Source organism: Boleophthalmus pectinirostris, unplaced genomic scaffold (assembly GCF_026225935.1).
Source record: "Boleophthalmus pectinirostris isolate CB_2022bp ecotype Guang Dong unplaced genomic scaffold, ASM2622593v1 HiC_scaffold_23, whole genome shotgun sequence".
NCBI classification, from domain to species: domain Eukaryota; kingdom Metazoa; phylum Chordata; class Actinopteri; order Gobiiformes; family Gobiidae; genus Boleophthalmus; species Boleophthalmus pectinirostris.
Window position 1 is genome coordinate 18,130,028 of NW_026571207.1, and position 19,784 is coordinate 18,149,811.

The 19,784-nt window shown below is 39.6% G+C and overlaps 1 protein-coding gene across 1 annotated transcript in view; it reads left to right on the plus strand.

The window, feature by feature from the left end:
* The window catches only part of fgfrl1a (fibroblast growth factor receptor like 1a), a 50,041-nt gene that overhangs the window by 26,755 nt on the left and 3,502 nt on the right, over window positions 1-19,784 (plus strand). The window contains exons 4-5 of the mRNA XM_020923464.2: window positions 14,048-14,125; window positions 18,588-18,887. Of these exons, the coding sequence (XP_020779123.1) occupies window positions 14,048-14,125; window positions 18,588-18,887 (378 nt within the window). The remainder of the gene's footprint in view (window positions 1-14,047; window positions 14,126-18,587; window positions 18,888-19,784) is intronic.

Here is a 19,784-nt window from a genome sequence, read left to right on the forward strand (position 1 = left end):
TAGCCTGCATGTGTCAAAATCATTTCCCAAAATATTCATAAAGAATTTATAAATTGTGCAAAATGTTTTAACAATTTAAAAAAATCTCTCTCTCGCCACTAGGGGGTGCTGCAGCAATCACAGCTCTCATGCTTCCTACGGCCATGATATTCTGTGTGTTTTTTGGCCCGGTGGGCAGATAACAAGTCCAGCAACTTTCAATTTGGGCAATTTGACTAAAATCATTGCTTTAAAATTAAGGTTCAATGAAAGACTATGTTCAAGACAGTGAGCTTAAAGGTGATGCATGCTTTCCAGTTTGTTTAACGTAATTAGGGGCTAGCTGCTCAGTGTGTGACCAACAGCAATAAAATAAGAGAGACATGAGGTGGTGGTGTGCAGAGGGATTGGTATAAGCAGAAGAGATATGAGACACAATGAGCCAATGTTTAATCTGGCAAACCACAAAAGAAGAAAGTGAGGGAAAATAAAGCCCTAAATGGGACAGAAAGTCATTGGATTGTTTATCTACTGTTAACAATTAAGATAACTAATTATTATTACAGTTGTACGCTGAATTTTGGATCCCCCTTTACCATTAATTCTGAGATTGAAGTTAGAATCTCAATTTCTTTTAGAAGAAATACAAAAAGAATTATTGGGTAAGATTCCTAGCTATTGCTTATTCAAAGTAGAAATTACATTTTAAACATTTTTCTTGCTCATCAATAGCTTTTGTTAAATATGTGGGTAGAAACAGGTCTCAAGGGGTCAACAAAAGGCTTCAACAGTTGTTAGAGAAATGTGAATAAGACACAATGCACACTGACTCCACCTGCTTCTAACAAACCCACACTAACGACATGTAAATGCAATGGGCATGAGCATCTACTGGCACGTACAATAGATTACATCAATGGCTTAGTCCTACTCTACCTCTACTTCTCCAAAACCCAATCAGTGCAGTGACCAACACTGCTGCTTAAAATGCTGGGAATGGGACAAGAATGTGGAAGGGAGTTAATTACCGATGAGTACAGATGTGAATTGTGAAAATATACTACTCATATTAAAAGGCTATTTATCTGTTATAGTATAGCAGCGAGATTTGTTATAGTTTTAAATTATCTTTAGGTATAATGGCTGCGATTTTTTTCCACCTAAAATATTCATAATTAAATGAACAGGCTAAAACAGAGCAATACAAATGTTTCAGAAATCATGAAATCAAAGTATTTAAAGTGAAAGTGGAAGGAAGAGAGTCTGAATGAGCGAGCCTGCACATTTGTGTGTGATCACAGCAGTTAGCAGGGGAGCTATGTACTGCTCAATAGACAGCTTAGGGGCCATTATATGCTGTGTAGGATTAGTGGTGTTCACTATTGTTCCCCTTAGGAGGTGAGTGCGCACACAGGCAAGCACACGCTTTGCTTCACACACAATGCTAAACATACTTCTTTGATCTGCATGCCTTTTTCATCTTTTATCTCATGGCCCAATGTTGTTTTATCACTGTACAGTATGTCTTGATCACATGCGTACATGGGCCAGTGCACCCGGGGCTTACTACCAAAAACCCACAGTACAGCCCAGCCCCACCCCCTGGCTCTAAGTCTGTCAGAGCAATCCATTGACAGAGCTGCTTGTTCACTCAAGGAGCCTTTTCTCATTAGGGCTGGGATTTGTCGCTGGCCCCGCAGGCACCATTGTCCCACTCAGAGCGGGTTATTAGGCCGTCCCACTGTAGCCAGCCCCCCGCTGAAAGACCTGGAGAGGAGTGGAGAGTCTGTGAAGGGCAGAGCAGGGCTGGCAATTAGGAAAGACATGTTTGAAGAGAGGACAGAGAGAAAAGAAAGGACGAATCCAGCAGAATGAGAGAGCGGACCTGCGCCACAAAAAGGCTTCTTTTGAAGTTTTAGAAACTTTTGTCTGCTCCTCGCCGCTTCACTCTTGCTCCATCATCAAAGCCAAAGACTGGTTCTTTAACACGCAATGTCCCTCCTCCCCCTCCTTTATTCTGCTGTTATTCTCTCATTCGTTACTCTTCTCCATAAGAATGCATTTGTGTCAGTGCTGAAAAGCCCTGTATCGGCCTGCACCCTGCTTTGAAGTCTTAATGATGACGTGAAGAGGGAATTATGCTCACAGATTCCCCTTCAGTGTCTTTGTGTCACTCTTCAGATTCCACCAGTTGCATCTGGCTTTCACAGACCCACCTTGCTGACAACAGGCCGCTGCACTGCTATGGAAAAACCTTCGGAGATATAGTATGTGTTCCCAACAGCAGACATGGAAAGACTTGTTGCTCTTATCAAAAGTTGTTATCATAGTTCTACATCCCAACGCTGGTGCTGTAACAGAATGTGACCACAACATCCTTTTGTTAGCCATAGACACAACTGCCACTCTGGTGCCATATCATATTCGTGAGATTGATAAAAATCTTTTATCTCATAAATGTTTAAATATTAACTGCAACTATGTGAGACAAACAGGCCTAAATATACTTAATAAATTACACTACAACACAATTTAATAGGTGAAGTGTAATGATAGCCAGACACTGAGATAAGACTGGGTTTTGTTCAGGTGAGAGTCTGCATGTGCACACTTGTAATGCCGCATTCCTTCTCCTTATATTTCACACAAATGCATTAACAATATATTTTGCTGCATTTTTAGAAGAAACGTGTGGTGGTTTTTCCCCATGGTTCTTAGACAAACAATGTGATGGTTATACGGCGCCTGTGCTATCAGCCCAGAGTTTGATCCAAGTGACAGCATGTTGAAAACTGATACTCATACACACTGCCATTGTGGCCAAACCAGAAGATTTCTGAATTTCTCCCGTTATAATGATATATGTATGATGTTTGCTTAGCACTATGGCGAGTTAGTCCGCACGAGCTGACATTTTGCTTTCTGCCAATGTGTAAACTGTAATACGCCATGACATCTAGAGTTAGCCTCTGTGTCTGGTTTTGCTCTTAAAAAAATAACTGAAATACAATGTAGCTAGAGTGAGATGAGAAAATAATTTGACAGGAACACTATTGGCAGATGATCCTCAGACATTAGAAACCCATTAAAACAGCAAAGACGTATAAATAATGACATAATCCCACTCATTAACTCAATCTTCCCTCTAGCATTTCTAATTCTACCAGCTTCCTGTTATATACTGCCAATTATTTTTTTTGTTACACATGCACAAACACATACAGTGCACCTGTTGAGATAAAACTGCTGTTATTTATTTAATTATCTACCTGGCCGGAAAAATAAGGTTCCATTAACGACTATCAGCACTGGCCAAGCGGGAATAGAGCATTCCAAAGTGCTATGTACAAAGCTTTTATTATCTTTAATCCACAGAAAAGAAGGCATCAACACAATACAACAAACAAGCGTGAAACAAAGCGCTACCCGAGTGAGTCATGGTGAAACTTTGCCTGGCGGCGCTTGGAGATGAGCTGCTTGGTTTTTACATTGTTGTAAATAGTTGTTCATCAAAGACTAGCCTGTCAGCGTGTAGCCGCGCAGTAGAAAGCGTGCCAGCTACTTTGAAGTTAGACAGAACAACCACGTAGCCCAAATTAAACAAGCACACCGGGACATCTAAACATGTTGTGGAGATAATTCATAAAAACAGTTATGTATGCAAAAAGGGAACATTTGTGTACAGGCAAATAGGGTTAGTTGCTAAGAGGGTCGCCCCAGGACAAACTAACATGTTTAATTTGGATTCTCTCATTACAGTGCTGACAGAATGATTGTGGTTTAAACCTCTAAGATCCAACACTTACTGTCACATTCTCTGTCATCACCATAGAAAAAACGTTATTATTAACGTTAACTTATTTTCATATTGCGGCATCCTTTTCTATAGATAGTTTAGGAATACATTGGCTGTAGGTACAATCATTACGTGTAATTGATTCCATCAGGGCTATAAAGTACTAAAGCATTTTCCCGCATAAGGTGAATCCACTTTTGGCATGTAGATAAAATACACTGTATGTTTGTAATTACTCTGAAAAAGGATGTTGTTTTTCAGCTCAGCGCTGTTTTCCTTCAATATAATTATTATTAATTATAAGTCTAGGTAAGATGTGCTGTGAGCAAACCCATGGCAAATATACCCTGTCCTACTAAGCCTGTCATGATAATTACTATTTTGACTTCATTGTTGTAGATGAGATATAAAACAGAATATGTAATAGTAATATCTTTGGTTCTTAATATTTATCACGTGTATGTTTTCTTAGCACTAGAGTGGACAAATCAGCATTTTTTATAAGGTCAACTCATTAACTTCCATTGAATCCATATAATTTATTGGTAGCGGCCTCTTTTTTAATAAACAAAATTGTAAATTGTAAATGGATTTCCTTGGATCATCTTGCATTTGAGTATTGAGTCCATAGCATTCATTTCCCATTATCATCATTTACTGTGATATTTAGTGACAGGCCTATATTCCACATATTCTACACATATAATCCAAATCTGTCCAGCCAAAAATGCAATTTATTGTTGTGGTCACTGATGTGAGATACAAAAAGAAAAAACTGAACTTAGCATCTCCCATGGTTTTCAACAGCTGCGAGCGTCTTGCTGAATGGTGAAAATGAATTTGGTAATGTAATTTGAGTAGAGGGTCAATCCGTGGAGCACTAACAACATACTAATGAGTAGATGTTTAACTGAAGAATAATTCGATACTGAGAAGAGCCGGGGCGGCGCAAGGAGGAGGTGATTGAGGGTTCAAAGTGCCGAGGCGAGGCCGGCGGTGTGCGTTTCAAAGGCGGCGCGTGGCTGTGGATGTGAGAGATTCGTTAATTCAGCAAAGCAAAAGCACTGCCTTGATGTTTACTAGGGTTACACACAGAGCAGCTGGACGAACATGCTTATAAATACACACACATGCACAATTACATGATACAGGGGGCAGCAGATAGCGGCGGCCCGGACTTTGATGAGTATATTGCATTCATATGTTCACAGCTCAGCACATGCACAGTTGCACATGACCATTTGCAATCATGAAAATACTAAGATGGATTGTGTACGCAAATCCATTATAAGTAATTTCAAATCTGTCTTTACCTCCTAATTAGTTGCGGAAACTTGAGTCGCCAATCTAATTTGATGATGTGACCAGAGATTTAATATATTTCAATTGAGACACATGAATAATCCCACTGCCAACATAAATGACTTGTAATAGTATTTCCTCTTGATAGTTTAACTTGTGGTTAGACCTGTCGTTCAATATATGAAAGCTGAAACAATATTTTTGGGGTTCAGTATTTATCGTGTGTACATTTTCTTTCCACAACTGGAACATTTTTGGTTATTTTTTGGCTATACAATAAGATTCAAGTCGTAAATTAATTACTTCTATGGCTCATTACAGATTCAAGCTAAGTAGTGAAGTGTTTCATTCTGATGTTTTATTTCTAATACTGTAGATTGTGGTTTAATCTACAATCGTGGTTTAAATCTGCTCTTGGGTTATTGTGTCAGTGGCATAAATTAGTTTGGTTCAGTATTATTTTTTATCATTTATATTTTCTTCAGCAATATCGCACTTCAAAATTTGTTATCATGACAGGCCTACTTGTGGTTCAACAATTCAGCATAGATAGACCATTATATAAAAACATGGAAAAACTGTACATACTACTTCACACTTGTGATCTCAGAGCCCCCCGGTGTGCAGCGGACATGAAGTAATTCCCTAATTCCTGTGACTCAGTCATGCCCTTGAGTGGATAGCCCCCATGATGTTAATCTGTCAGGTGCTGGTCAGGGCCTTGAGGTGCAGCTGCGTGTTTGCGTGGCATCCATATTGTCTCCATTTAAGGTAAACCTCAGTCTGTGTTCCACACTTGACCCAGCTGCACCATGGATGAAGTGTGAACACTGATGTAAAACAGGGCCTGGGATGAGAGATGTTCCGCACATGTGAGGATGAATGCCCTGTCACAGCCTACTGCACTTGTGTGTAGAGAAAGATGTTAGCAAAAGAGACAGAATCAACGCCATGAAGCTACTTTACTTTTGAAGACTAAAACAACAGAGTGAACAAAGCCAGATGCTCTTGTTTTATAAATACGCACTCAGAGAAAAATGATCCTTAACTGTATGTTTTCAGAACTTATAAACCCCATCAGAAAGTGACGTTTATGAGCCAGTGTATGTAGCGGCTCGCCTCATGCCTGTGTGTTGTTTCATTGCTCTGTTGATATTTTATGCTTTGACAAAGACCATGTTCTTCACTGGACAAGCAGGGTTTTCTCAACATTTTTCATATCATAACCAAACCCAGACCTCATTGCTAACCTAAACGTGACCGCCAAGGCTAAATGGCCCGTGCCCACCCGCCCTCTGTATCAGTAAATATACCAGGTTTGAGACGATGCAGAGCTCTGGAAAACAGATTTGTACTTATAAACGGCTTATAAAAACGTGGCATGTTAATCACATCTTGTGTATTTGGATAATATCAGATGGAGATTGATTGGGGATTAGATATGTGCTTTGTCAGCCTTATGCAACACACTTAAACTCTCTTTCCTCTCACTAAGTTACTCAATTCAATGCGGGGCTCTTTTGGGGGTTCGCTCAAACACTGAAAGACGGAATAATATGATACTTTACTTATCGCTTGTGCAAAAATATGCCGTCCTCACTGCCTCCCCAAGAGGTCTGGGGCCAGGGTCAGAAAGCTTTCCGATCCATTGCACAATTAAACTGAAGTTAATATGGACAGACAGCTCAGGTAGCTCTTAGTAGCTGACATCATTTGTTCTTTATGTCAAACAATAGACCATGAATACACCTCACCAGGCAAGAGAGATTAACAGTGGGCCACAGACTGAAATTACTTTGGAGTTAAGTGTGCAGTCCTTTTCATAATGATTTACATGCATTTTACAAAGGATGTCTCATAACACAACTACTACCACAGAGTAAAAACTAGAGATAGACCAGTGTATTTTTAGCGTATCAGCTATTGGTCATAATCTCCAGCAGAGGCCCCTATTTTGCAGCCTAAAAATATGCATTAAAAATATATGCATAAAGCTCTTTTCCTGAAAGAGGGTACTGCAAGAATGTGTCTACACTGGACTCATAGTCTGTAGTAAAAGAAGATTGTGGATGAGTTTGTACAAAATTATAATCAAGGAATCTGGGAAAAAATTATTAAATCAACATATTGGCCCAAAAATATCAGCAAATGTATCAGAGGCAAATAAAGACAAAGGTAAACAAACAGCATTGGCCATTAAAAGTCAGTTGATCTGTAGTAAGCACACACACACACACACACACACATCCTTGACATGATGCTACTCAACGTAGCCATTTATTTGATTTGGCGCAAACTCATGTGTGGTCTACTTAGCAGTGGAACACAATTGTAAATGTCTTGTGATTGTGAATCTCTTCACTGATTTTCAGTGTGTGTAATCTTTTGTTGGCACCCAAAGTTCAAATTCCTCTATGAGACCCACTTTTAGCATATTTTACGTTTTACAATCTTGTCTCCATTTTATCCTTAACCTCATCAAAACTTGGTCCAAGTCTCACCAACCACTTAAAGCCTTTCACTGGAACACATTTCTCTGATTAACTTAAGCTTATTTGGCCACAACCCCATGAACATCTGCTAATGTTGTGGTCGCGCTTTCTAGACAGTACATGTTAAGTGATGATGGATGTTCCTGGATGAGAAGATGAGTAGTTTGACAAGGGGATAGTGAGCAGCTATACTGTGAATCCATAAAAGTCCCTGGGCGAATAGTCTGGAAGTATTTTCAGCCTGCAGTGGTGGCAAATTTTACATCCTGGAACAAAATTTTATTGCTGAGCAGGTTTGGCTACATCAGTGCTCTCTGGCTTGAATTAGTTACCTGGAAGCATTTGACTTTTCAGGATTTTGTCTGGAGGAACTGGCAACTTTTGGGGCTTTACTGTTCTCAATGGCATTATTTTTATTCGCTCTCACACTCGGACTACTGCCTGACCCTCATCCCAATCCAAATATATTCTTTGGATCTTTGACTGTTACATTGTTGAGGAGTGAAAGGCAAGAAGGCCAGATGTGTCAAGCTGTGATTATATAGTTTCAATACTTTCACCATTACACCTCATTTTAACTGCACTGCATGGATTTTACTGCTTCCTTGACAAACACTGGATATTAGTTATTCAATGATATATTGATTTTTCTAAACTAATTTTGGCCAATCACGAGCTAACACAGACAGTGGTTGGCTGGTTTGATTTTTGCCCTGATCCATGAGCAAGACACCTATGCCAAATTGGCTCCTCCAGTCTCAGTATGTGGTAGATCAGAATATGCTTGGGTCTTTTTAATGAAGAGGTTTACCAACAATCTTCTGTCATTAAAATACAATTTACTATGTTTTGGTTTTAAATGGCAATTGTTCAAAATGTGTCTTTTGAAAGCCTTTTTTGTTTGTTTTTAAAATGACAAAATTTAATCAATCATGAATTTTAATCCAGATTAAATGCTTTGGGTCTTTTTAATCAAGAGGTTTACAGCCAGTCTTCTGTCATTAAATGTGTGTGAGCAGAGTTCAGACTTAAGTTCCGTTACTATGTTTTGGTTTTAAAAAGCAATTTTTAACAATTTGTCTTTTGAAAGTTTTTTTTGTTCATTTTTAATATGGAAAAAAAAAACATCAAAAAACAAAAATGTCTTTCCTCATAATTTCTCCCTGCTGGTTTTAACTTGGGATATCTTCCGGTGAGGTCTGGATGCCGTTGATTGACTGACAGTTGCACAGACACACACGGACATGCCACTGGTCAAGGACAAAGTGGATATAACAAGCTTGACACGTACCAGGCCTGGTTTTATTCACTGAGGGCTTGAAAAGGGAGGCCTGTCTCCTTCCAACTATGACATTACATTAGGTCTTTGTTGGAGTCCTGCGTGTATGTATGTGCACGTACAATGGTACACTCTTTCCCCCAACGCACAAACTCATACAGGTGGCTGTAATTAGCGCTGCGAGCCCATTCATGGCGCAGGATCAAACTGCACTCGCCTCGACTTCAGGAAACTCTGCTTAAAGTTACACACACATCCACAAATATACAACTCTATATGCATGCACCCAGGTCCCTCTCCCCAGGCTCCCCCTTTGTTGCTCTTTCTGTAGCCCGCGATGCTGACATTCAAAATGTTTCTGCTCAAACAGCATGTGTTTAGTCTGCGACCCAATCAAAGCTCCGTTTGATTTCTCAGGAGGAACTGTGTCGAAAGGGAGAGCAGGGCCAGGGTAAGGTGGGGATTATAGCGTAGATAAGTCCAACCATCTCTGTCTGATTTCAGAATATACACCCTGAGTTTTCATTGCGAATGTAAGCAGAAGCACTCAGGCTGACCAAGTGGACACAAGGTTATGAAAGCAAAAATAAAGCTTCAGATTTGAAATAGTCTGTTGTTTTTTTCCTTTACAAGAGTGGAAGGAAAATTATCTTGACAATTTTTATGAATGAAAAAAATATGAGTAACACCTAAAATAAAGCATCCTTTGAGCCCTGCACTGTGGTCCAAAAGTTCACTAAGCCTTATTAACAGAGATGTAGCGGAATAATAAAGCAGTGTTTTGCTGTGTAAAAATAGTAACTTTTTCCTTTTTTCAGGGCATAATGTTTGCCAAACATCATAAAAAGTGTATACATTCACTCCAAAGTCCATTTATTTCCCCCCAAAGCACTTAGGACTAAATCGCTAATAGCTGGAAAAGCTGGAAACAATTGTGAGTGAATGGCTGACGTGTGTTCGTCATATCTCACAGATCCTGAGCCCAAAGTGGTACTATGTTTAATTACATCAGTAAATTGCATTGTAAAGTTTCACTTGTAAAAATGTTTGTTGTCTTGATTTAGTCCAAGAGCAAAAAAAAAGTTGAGGAAAAACTTGTTTGTCAGGTGTTGGTGATGTGTCTGCTATTCAGTAATGATGAGTTGTACTGAGATATTCCAGTAAAACACAGCCTTTACCTGGAAACTGCTAAGCATAGACATAATGGAACTGTATTTATCAGTATTACACATACGAGAGCTGTTAATCCATCAGACTAGTTCCTGTAGTCATTCCGACAGGCGGGCAGTTAAATCTAGTGTAGAGTTGTCTGTTCTATAGATGTTCATAATAAATCTCACTACTTTGTCGCCTTGCCCCTGTTGCACTGGCCCTCGCTCTGACTGTAAGCAGCTCTTTCATGTGGGCCCTGCTCCCTCTTGACCTCTGCTGAAGTCCGTCACATCCCGTCTTGTTCACTCTCCTTCTCCGTCTTTAACTCTCTCACTGTGTCTCCCTCATGCTGTTAATGGAGGACGGTGTAGCAACACAACTTATAATGATTTCCATAAGGCAACACAGCTTCACCACAGGAGGGAGCGTAAATCACAGTGACATGTGTGAGAAGGTGTGTGTGTGTGTTAGGAGAGGGAGTGCACGTGGACTTTAAATGTGCACGCTTGGACACTTCTCTCACTGTTCTGCTCATAATATAGCAATGTCAGTATTTCTGATGGTCTTAATTTGAGCCAGCTTTGAAATACCAGCTAGATATAGACTTAAGTTTATTACTTATGTTGTAGCTTTACCTTGATTGTTCCACAGTATAGCATTAAAACAATGCCTCTCCAGCGAAACAAGTAGGTGACACCATCAGGCAAAGTTACAGATCAGATCTGTGGAGCGATGATCCAGCTCAGATTGAAAAGGCAAGTTTAAAAGTATCTTTTTAGCACTTAACAGTTAACACTTGAATTATTTAATAGATTACAGATAGATTAGTTAAATGAGTCATGACATAATCTGGAAACTTCCATGCAAAGCAATAACATCTCATGAAGAAAAGCATGTGAGGAGTGAGGGGTTACACAGTGCATCTTTAGTATTTGTCCAATCATAGTTTTTTATACTTACTTTACTTATTTACTTGTTGTTCAAGATGTATGTAAAATCCCTCTGTCATCTAGGTAAAAGGAGAACTTTTGTCCAGTTGACAAATTGAATTTCTCCTTTGCCATTTTCATGTTATTGTAACCCTGACAACATCCTGATGATTCCAGCACTCCAAGTTTTGCATCACTTACTAAAACAGCATATTGAATTTATCCGATCTATTGTTGGATGGAGTCTCTGTGGGGACGTTTAGGGGAATGACTGTGGCCGAGCAGAGGTTTTTAAAGATTTGAAGAATGTGCAGTATCCAGTGTCTATGATTGGCAGCAACATATAATCATCCCATTTATTGCAACAGCATCAGCAGTGCTCTTCTGACAGATGCATGTAAACTTGTGTGGTTGTATTGTTTTCTGAGAGAAGGTTCTTATGGACTTATAATGATGTTGTAACAGGGGGTCAGTGCTCAAAATGCAATTATTGGTGAAGGACAAATTGTGTGTATTCTGCGCTATGTTACAGTCCAAGCTCTGGGAAAAATGGATTCCAGCAGAGAAGTATTGATGAATGGCATTTTAAATCACATCTGTCTCGCAAAACTGTCTCTTATTATTTCTTATTGTCAAACCACTTGTACCACTTGGTAAACTCATTTTGGGTAAATCATACATTTTTCAGTCCGTATTTTATATAGAACCACTGTTTGGTTTTTGCTCTTTTACCAGTGTAAGAAAAACATATTGCTTTGCGGTAGTTAGTGATGGTTTTATCAACTTGAGCCATTATGTTCAGAATGAAAGTATAGGGTTTTCTGGTTAGCGCTAGGAGAAACAGCGTGGATTTGAGCCGTACTTCACTTTGACAGATATGCAAACTCACAAGATTGCTCCCATTTTTTTGTCTTGACTACACATAGCAGGAACAGACTCTAAAACATGCCTAACTGTGCCCCTCGCATGCACATGAAGGTTCTGTCCACATATCCAGTGTCTCTATATTAAAACCTAGAAGGACATGACCTTTTAGCAAAACAGTGGCCCCCAAACCCTCACACAGCTCGGACCCAGATTTCAGCATACTCCTATCCAGTTACTACTACTCTTCTGCCGCAGACCTTAAGGTAAATAAAAGAAAGCGTTGTACAAATACACACAGGAGTGCCCAGGCAGTCAATGTGTGAAATGTAGCGCGCCGTTGAGTCTTTTCCCTCCTGCAGATTGAAAGAAGTTGAACAGGGTTTGGGATGATTTATGTTCTGTATAGCTTTCAAAAAGACAGAGCGTAACTATGGTGAAAATTATAGTGACACAAAGCAGAACATCAGAATAATTAACCTCACGGCACCAACTTGTGTTTGGAGAAAGTGAATTGTTGGAAAAGTCAATATAACAATACTAAAAGGTACTAAAGAATCTGTAAAAATGTGTTGGTTATTAAAAGCAGTCAGTTGTTTACTTCTTTCTCTCTGTGTGTTTAGTTCCCAACAAGCAATACCTCTACCCCTCGCTTTGAACTTTCTGAACTCACAACAGTTTTTACTAGACCAAAAAAGGGGCAAAACACATTTACTGGCACAAATTAAATCTTGCAAATAGACTTTTGATTACAGATATGAGGGCACAACCTTTAAGCGGATTTTGTTTTTCAGGACATGGATCCAAGTTTTCGATCATTATTTGACCCTGTAAATTTGCACTTTATAACTTCTCATTGATATGAATATGAACTGACTGGGCTGACGTGCTCTCCACGCCTGGTCCCACTCCAAACTTTAATTTCACACAAGTCAGTTTTCATTTCTGATGATGGGAAAAGCTGGAGCTGTTTAGCCTTTTAATATTTTTTTCAAAATGTAAACCAGTTTCTGTTGAGTCTCAAGTATTATGTTGTGCTGTTGGTGTAGGATGTCAGGTGGTAACCGCAGAGTCATGTGATGGAGAGATGAGGGTGACTCTCCCCTTTATTTCATTCAATGAACAAGTCATTCATACATGTAAGGCTTGTGATGTTCACCCTTTTGTAACAACAAAATATGTACAGTGTATGTACAGTAGAGGCTGACCAGTCCCTCTGTTAGCTGTAATGTAGGAGGTCTGCCAGGCTACCTTACTGGCCCACATCGGACCTCAGGGAGGGATTCTGACTGAGAGTGCTAAACCCCCATATCACTGCCCCCTCCCCACTCGCCGCTCTGCTTCAAACGCCTGGCCTTTCCTAGAACAGGCCGTCCATGTGGCAGCAGGAGGTGCAACAGGAGTACCAGCACCTCAGGTTACCACTTAGTTAAGTAACTCCAGAACACAGGCACCCCTACATGCGCAGACACACCCAAAGAGGGGCCGTCACACGCACACACATGTATGCACGCAGGTCCCCAGCACACGGACAGCTATTAATACCACCCGGAGGATGCCGGTCAGGCTTGTATTTGCATTTCAAATACGTCTTTTATTCCATCTCCCAAATAGTGATGCTGTAAAGACATTTGGCGCTGCATTAAACACTTTGAGCTTTCAGGTGGTCTCAGCCTGTACTCACACACATATGTACCATCATGCATCTGTAATCATATCCATTTGTAATTAACTGCCACAAATTTTCTCCAGGTGGTCTGAAGCTGTTTTTGATGATGTTTTTTTTATAAAGTCCATCCGGTTTTGGTTTTAATTTTGGGTTCATTGTGATGTAACTTTTCTTTGTAATCCACGTAAATCTGGTTATATGCTTGTGAATAGGCTGCCCTCATTCATGTTGGGGGGCCCCACATACACACTGTGTCCATTTTAAAGAGGTCTTTGCTTGAATATTTTAACAGATGTATGTATCTGTAGTCCATAGGGAAGTGAGTGAAACAGATAGAACACAGCTAGGCCATAAAACTGTTCAATGTGAAAATGGCAGAAGCAGGTTTTGATTGATTGCGAAAGATAAATCACTCAATATTAGTTCAACATATGACATTGTTTTGTGAATACCTACTACTATACCTACCTACCATAGGTATTTGTTGTTTTATTTGGTTATTCATTTTAAGCTTTAATTGTGTAACTTCATATTTGTTGTACATGTACATTTTCTCTTATGTCCCTGTTTTGTTTGTTGTTCTAGATGATTCCAGTTCAAGAAGTGGAATAGGACCCAGCAACGGAGGGTCTGAAAACGCCCCAGAGTTGGCTGGGAAACTCGGTGAGGACACAAACAAGCACAATGATGCTGATGAATATAACATAGTTTGAACATGTTATGGATATGCTCAATAACAGACCAGGCAGTGTGCACAGTGTATGGAGGTGTTTGCTCAGATAATTGGCTGAGACTCAGTGCAGGGCAGTCTATTTGTGTGAGGTGTGATTTGGAGGGACACATTCCTTCCTTTGCCCCCTCTCCGTCTCCCAGGACCCCTCTGTCATGGAACGTCAGCGCTTCGTCTTTGCTTGTTGTTATTCTCTTGTCTTTCTTTTACTGGCCCTCAGCGTTTCATCTAAATACTAGAGCAAAATATCTCTGGAGCAGCTCTGTTTTTATGTGCTTACACAAATACTCTACATACACTCTATTCCTTATATAGATCTCTTTTCAGGCTGCTCTTACAAAACAGTCTTTAATGACATCAGGATTAATCTTATAAATATTATTGGATGTAGTTTGTTCTCTATTTAAACACAGTAAAATTACTTAATCTATCATCGCAGTAACAACAGTGGACTTTGCCCACAACATTTTGCTTCTGTATCTCATTGCGTGTAATACAAATGTCCCATATATTCTCTGTCCATTATATATGAAGCAGCTGCTGATAAGCACAAAATTGATTTGCAAGCTTCAAATCCAGCCAACAAGATTACTCTCCCTTCTCAAACGATTCCCTTAACCATAAACTGGACAACAGCCAAAATTACTTCACATTTCAAATATCTGTTTGGTCGCATCATTGTAGAAGACGTCCTTGTGTGTCTCTCCCACACACACTCACTGTTGTAGACACACATACAGGTCCAGTGTGTGATCAAAGGCGGCCAGCCAAAGGGTCAGTAGTATTTTTACACTGTGAAGTGTGGCGTTGAAGTGGCCCCCGAGACCCTGAACAAGCCTGGCCTCTGGGCTCTCTCACCTCTGGTCCCCCTCTATGGCCCTGGCCTCAGTGCTCCGTTCTCCAAACAGTTTTTCTTTCTCTGCACCTCTCCATATGCCTTCGCTCTCACTTTTTATTGTTTTGACTTCAACCCAGTCTGGCTTTGTTTTAGTGTTTTTCCTCTCACTTCAAATAACCTTTCCTTTATATCTCCTTAGTAGTGTACTAGGTCGTCAGATTAGCTGCTATGGGCGTCAGTCTGAATCAATTATCTGAAGTATTATTCACTTCAATCCCTTCAGCCCACTTTGTATTTGTACCTTACGCTCAGTCACCATCTTATTTGCTCTAGATCACCGTGACCTGGGACTCCTCCAAACAATAATCCATCACTCACGCTTCGCTTTTCAGTCACCCTGATCCACTCGTCTCCTTTCATTATCTGATAGACCATCTCAATCGCCATGGTCACAGTTCAACACAAGTCCAGTAGCTTATTCCAGCTCTGAGTGCACAAAGGCGAGACTCAAGAGTGTGTTTGTTTTGTTGTTCTGCCCAGGTTAGGATCAGCAGGAGGATGTGGTGATAACGAGAACTGCAGATTTCAGACCTGACTCATAATTCTTGAACTTGTTTGTTTTCTTAGAACCAGAAAAACAGTTTTAAAGGACAGCAGTAGTTGGGTACAGATTTATCGCCCGGGTTGATGGCTATCCGCTGTGGTTAAGGTTGTAAAATCAAGCGCTCCCGTGAACGAAATCCTCTCCTCCCTCCCCACTGGCCACTTGTTTCTCTTTGATGTGATTTTATTGTTTGTTGATTGTGTTGTGTTTTTAAAAGAACAGTGTATATTGAATAGAGCTTAAGGTTAAGTTAGTTCATTTGTTTAAAAGTGGAAGAATAGCAAAGCATTTGATGGTAGATAAAAAAGGATTTGCATGTCTAAATCAATGTTTGCCGTGTTGTCACCATCTGTCTTTTTATGAGCTTGCGATGCGGATTCAGTTTACCTCAGGATATTTAAAGTGATGTTGGGTCTCTACTTTTACTATGGGAGCCTGGTTAGTAAATAGATGCATGGGCAAAATCAAAGATGCTAGGTTATTTAAGAGCTGTTACCTAAAGATGCTGGTTTGATGGAAAACAATGATATGTTTAATAGTGTGTTCTCATGTGGCTACTCAGTCACAGTAATCTTTTGTGTCAGGAACAAGAGGAAGTGACTCAAAGATTGTGTCTCAAACAGAACTATTAACTTTATTGCTGCCAATTACGTTGTTTATACTACAAGGCACTCTGCCATGTGTTTCACCATCCCATACTTTCTCTGGCACTGATTGGGCAGTGATTTCATCCGGTCTAAACCAAAAGTCTAATCATGCTAAGAGTAAAAAAGTTTGTGAGAGCATGTTTACAGAAAATAACAAGAGCTGAAGTTGAACCATACATAAAGTGCAGCTGATTGGATTGAAAAGGACTTCAAAAGACTGGATTTCATGGAGTGTAATGGACAGTTCCACACCAGTGATAATCGTCAATGGAGCAGAAAATTAATTTGATACATTAAAGCGTTGCATCTGTGTCTCTGGAGAGCAAGCTAAAGAAATATATCGAGTTCTCTCACAGTCATTTCCTAACATGTACAAATGCTAACATCCAGTTATATTATAGCTTTGTGAATATTACAAATTTAGGCAGTTTTAGGCTACATTTTACTGATATGAGATGTAAGGAAGCAAAAATGACATGTGGCTGTACTAAACTTTTTATTCTGTACACACAGCATTGCAAATTGTCAATATTGAAGTCATACTGCAAGAATGTTAATCTTCATAGTCAAATATGTGTGACTAAGGTGCTTGTGATGATGAAAATTGTGATATATCTTGTGCAGGCATAGTAGAATTATTGAATCTCTCTTCAAAATACACTCTATTTGTCCTACCCCAGTTTGGCCTTTCAACCCACAGTGGTCGCAAAATACCATCACTGAAGCCTATGTTTGCTTTGTGCACTTTGTTTTCTGAAGAAACATACCAGACTCCTTCTAAATGAACAAAAATATACTGATGAAAAACTAACAATTAATAAATTCTTTCTCCCTCTAAGCCCAACACAGTTTGCCCCTCAAAGAAAGCCCCTCAGTCTTCAAATGGTTCCTCTTTGTAGAAATAAATAAATAAGAGAACGTGAAACCCAGCAGGCTTGAAATATGTCTGCAGCCTCCTTCTGTGTCGCAGACTTTTCAGATAACATAGCTTTGATCGCTCTTTACGTCTAATAAAAGTGTCACAGAAGAATTTGTGATGAATTCCTCGATCTTTTCCAATCGGTTCAGCCCTAGCCCCTGGAAGACATAGAACAGAACACTGCTTGTAAATATAAAACTGCCCCGCAAAGTGCTTATCTCCACCAATAACTTCTTCTGTTCTGGCCTTTTGTCTTATTCCCCAGGAGCTGTTGAGTTCATTCACACCAAAAGGGAAAGTGGTCTGTAGTTTGAATGGCAAAAATACAAATATAACTGTTATTGTATAACATTTGTAATGAAGTGATTATCCACAAATTGTAACCATTTGTGCCTAGTCAAACTATTGAAATGTTTTCCATGTTTTCAAAGTTTTCTTCACATGGAAATTGACAATAATAATGTCTTGGAAATTATTTACTCGATCTGTACTCAAGTAAGAGTGTATAGATAAGCATCAAAGACACTACTTCACAAGCTCCAAGTGTTTGATCATTTAGCTATCCGCATTGTCACAGGTGTACCACTTAGCAGCCACCATTCCACACTTTACTCCCCTGTGAAAAGGTGCTCTCTCTACACCTGATGACAAACCCACTGGTTATTGTTCATTTAGTCTTTAACTGGTGAAACCCCGTCCTACCTCAGCTCACTGCTAAATATCCACAGCTCCAGCCGCTTAGTCCAACAGCCACATTAACACTCCTAATGCCCACACAGGTTTGGGCTCATTTCAGTTGTCTACAGCAGCTGACTGGAACAACCTACAACAGATTTTAAAACATTTTCTTTTTACCTCTGTCTACTTTTACTCAAACCAGAGTATTTTACAGGATCAGTGAACAATTTTATATCTTTCATCTTTTTCACTGTCTCATGATATGATTCACTGTTTCATGTTCATGATTCTGTTTTAAGCTGCATTTTGGCCTGGTCATCATTGCAAATGAGAATGTGTTCTCAGTGTACTTTCCTGATAAAATATTGCATAAATAAATAAAAGTGTAACATTACATCAGAATTATACTACTAAAATACAAAGTAGTGGTCCAAGAAATTACAAAGAAGTACAATATCACTTAAACGTTTCTCAACTACATGTTAGTTGGTAGGTGGTACTTAGTTACTTACTTAATCAGTATGTTTCACAGATACAAAGTAAAGTTGATTCAAAGTAGATCTGTCTCTCTGTCTCTTCTTAATTGTGAACTGTGAACTGTTGTTTTTAATGCTAGAGAAAGTACTTTAATTAAAGCTTGTCCCCATCATTCTTTTATAACTTTTAAGAATGATTGAATTTGATTATGTTTTCATTTATCTGTGCACAGTGCGCCCTCGCTTCACCCAGCCTGCCAAGATGAGGAAGCGTGTGATCATCCGCCCCGTGGGCAGCTCAGTGCGTCTGAAGTGCACGGCCAGTGGGAACCCGCGGCCGGACATCGTGTGGCTCAAAGACAACAGGCCCCTGGTGGATGAGGACAGTAGGGCGGCTGCAGTGGGAGAGCCCAAGAAGAAGAAGTGGACCTTGAGTTTGAAGAACCTCACTCCAGAGCACAGCGGGAAGTACACCTGCCAAGTGTCCAACCGGGCTGGAGAGATCAACGCCACCTACAAAGTGGAAGTTATACGTGAGTTACACACTGCACTGTATTTGTAGACAAAATTTTAAATTTGATGGCTGCTACACATAAAAAGAAAATTGGACAAAGAGTTATTGGAACATTCAATAACAAATTTGTGCTATAAACATGCCAGTACATATAGTGTTTAGAAATCAGGTAAACTTGTGTGTTTTGTATATAGGATACTATTTTGCCATAAATGTATACCTTTTGTGAACTGGAAAATCTTAAGTGTACCATTGTTTCTTGTTGACTGATAAAGCACAAGGTTGCTTAACACTGTGAGAAAAACATAAGAAAACTTTAATATATGCACATTAGGGATGTTTTTGGCTTGTTCCTGCCATGTCACATCCCAGAGTCCTTTTGTTATCCCCATGCCTGCATATCAGAGATGTATTAGTGGTATATCTAACCCCACTAGAAATCCCTGCTGGCCAAACAATAACACATATTATACTGTGTTCTGTGGGGACCAAAGAGCTGAGGTTGAAATAGGATTTTTCCACGGCAACTCACAATAAGGTGATTATGCAAAAACCTTTAAGATCATATGACTGAAAACACCATAATTAGCTTTTAGCCTATTTTAATGATTTGCTGGCACAGTCTGCTGCCAGATATCAGGCTTTGATTCCATTATGGTCTGGAAAATCTGGTCAGTGTATTTTGTAATGCAATACTACAGAGATAATAATATAATTTGTACTCTTTAAACTATTTTCTGTGTTATTCAATTTGTTACTCAAGGTCACCATTGTAAGTTTAAAATTAGTCAGTGTTCCCCTCAGTGACATTTATTGATCACTCTTTCTGTCAGTGAACCTCAGTGAGGAGTGGAAGGAATGTTCTGTAAGCCTTTTGTTGTCGAGCCAGTTGTGGTTGGAGTCTAAAAAAGGTGTT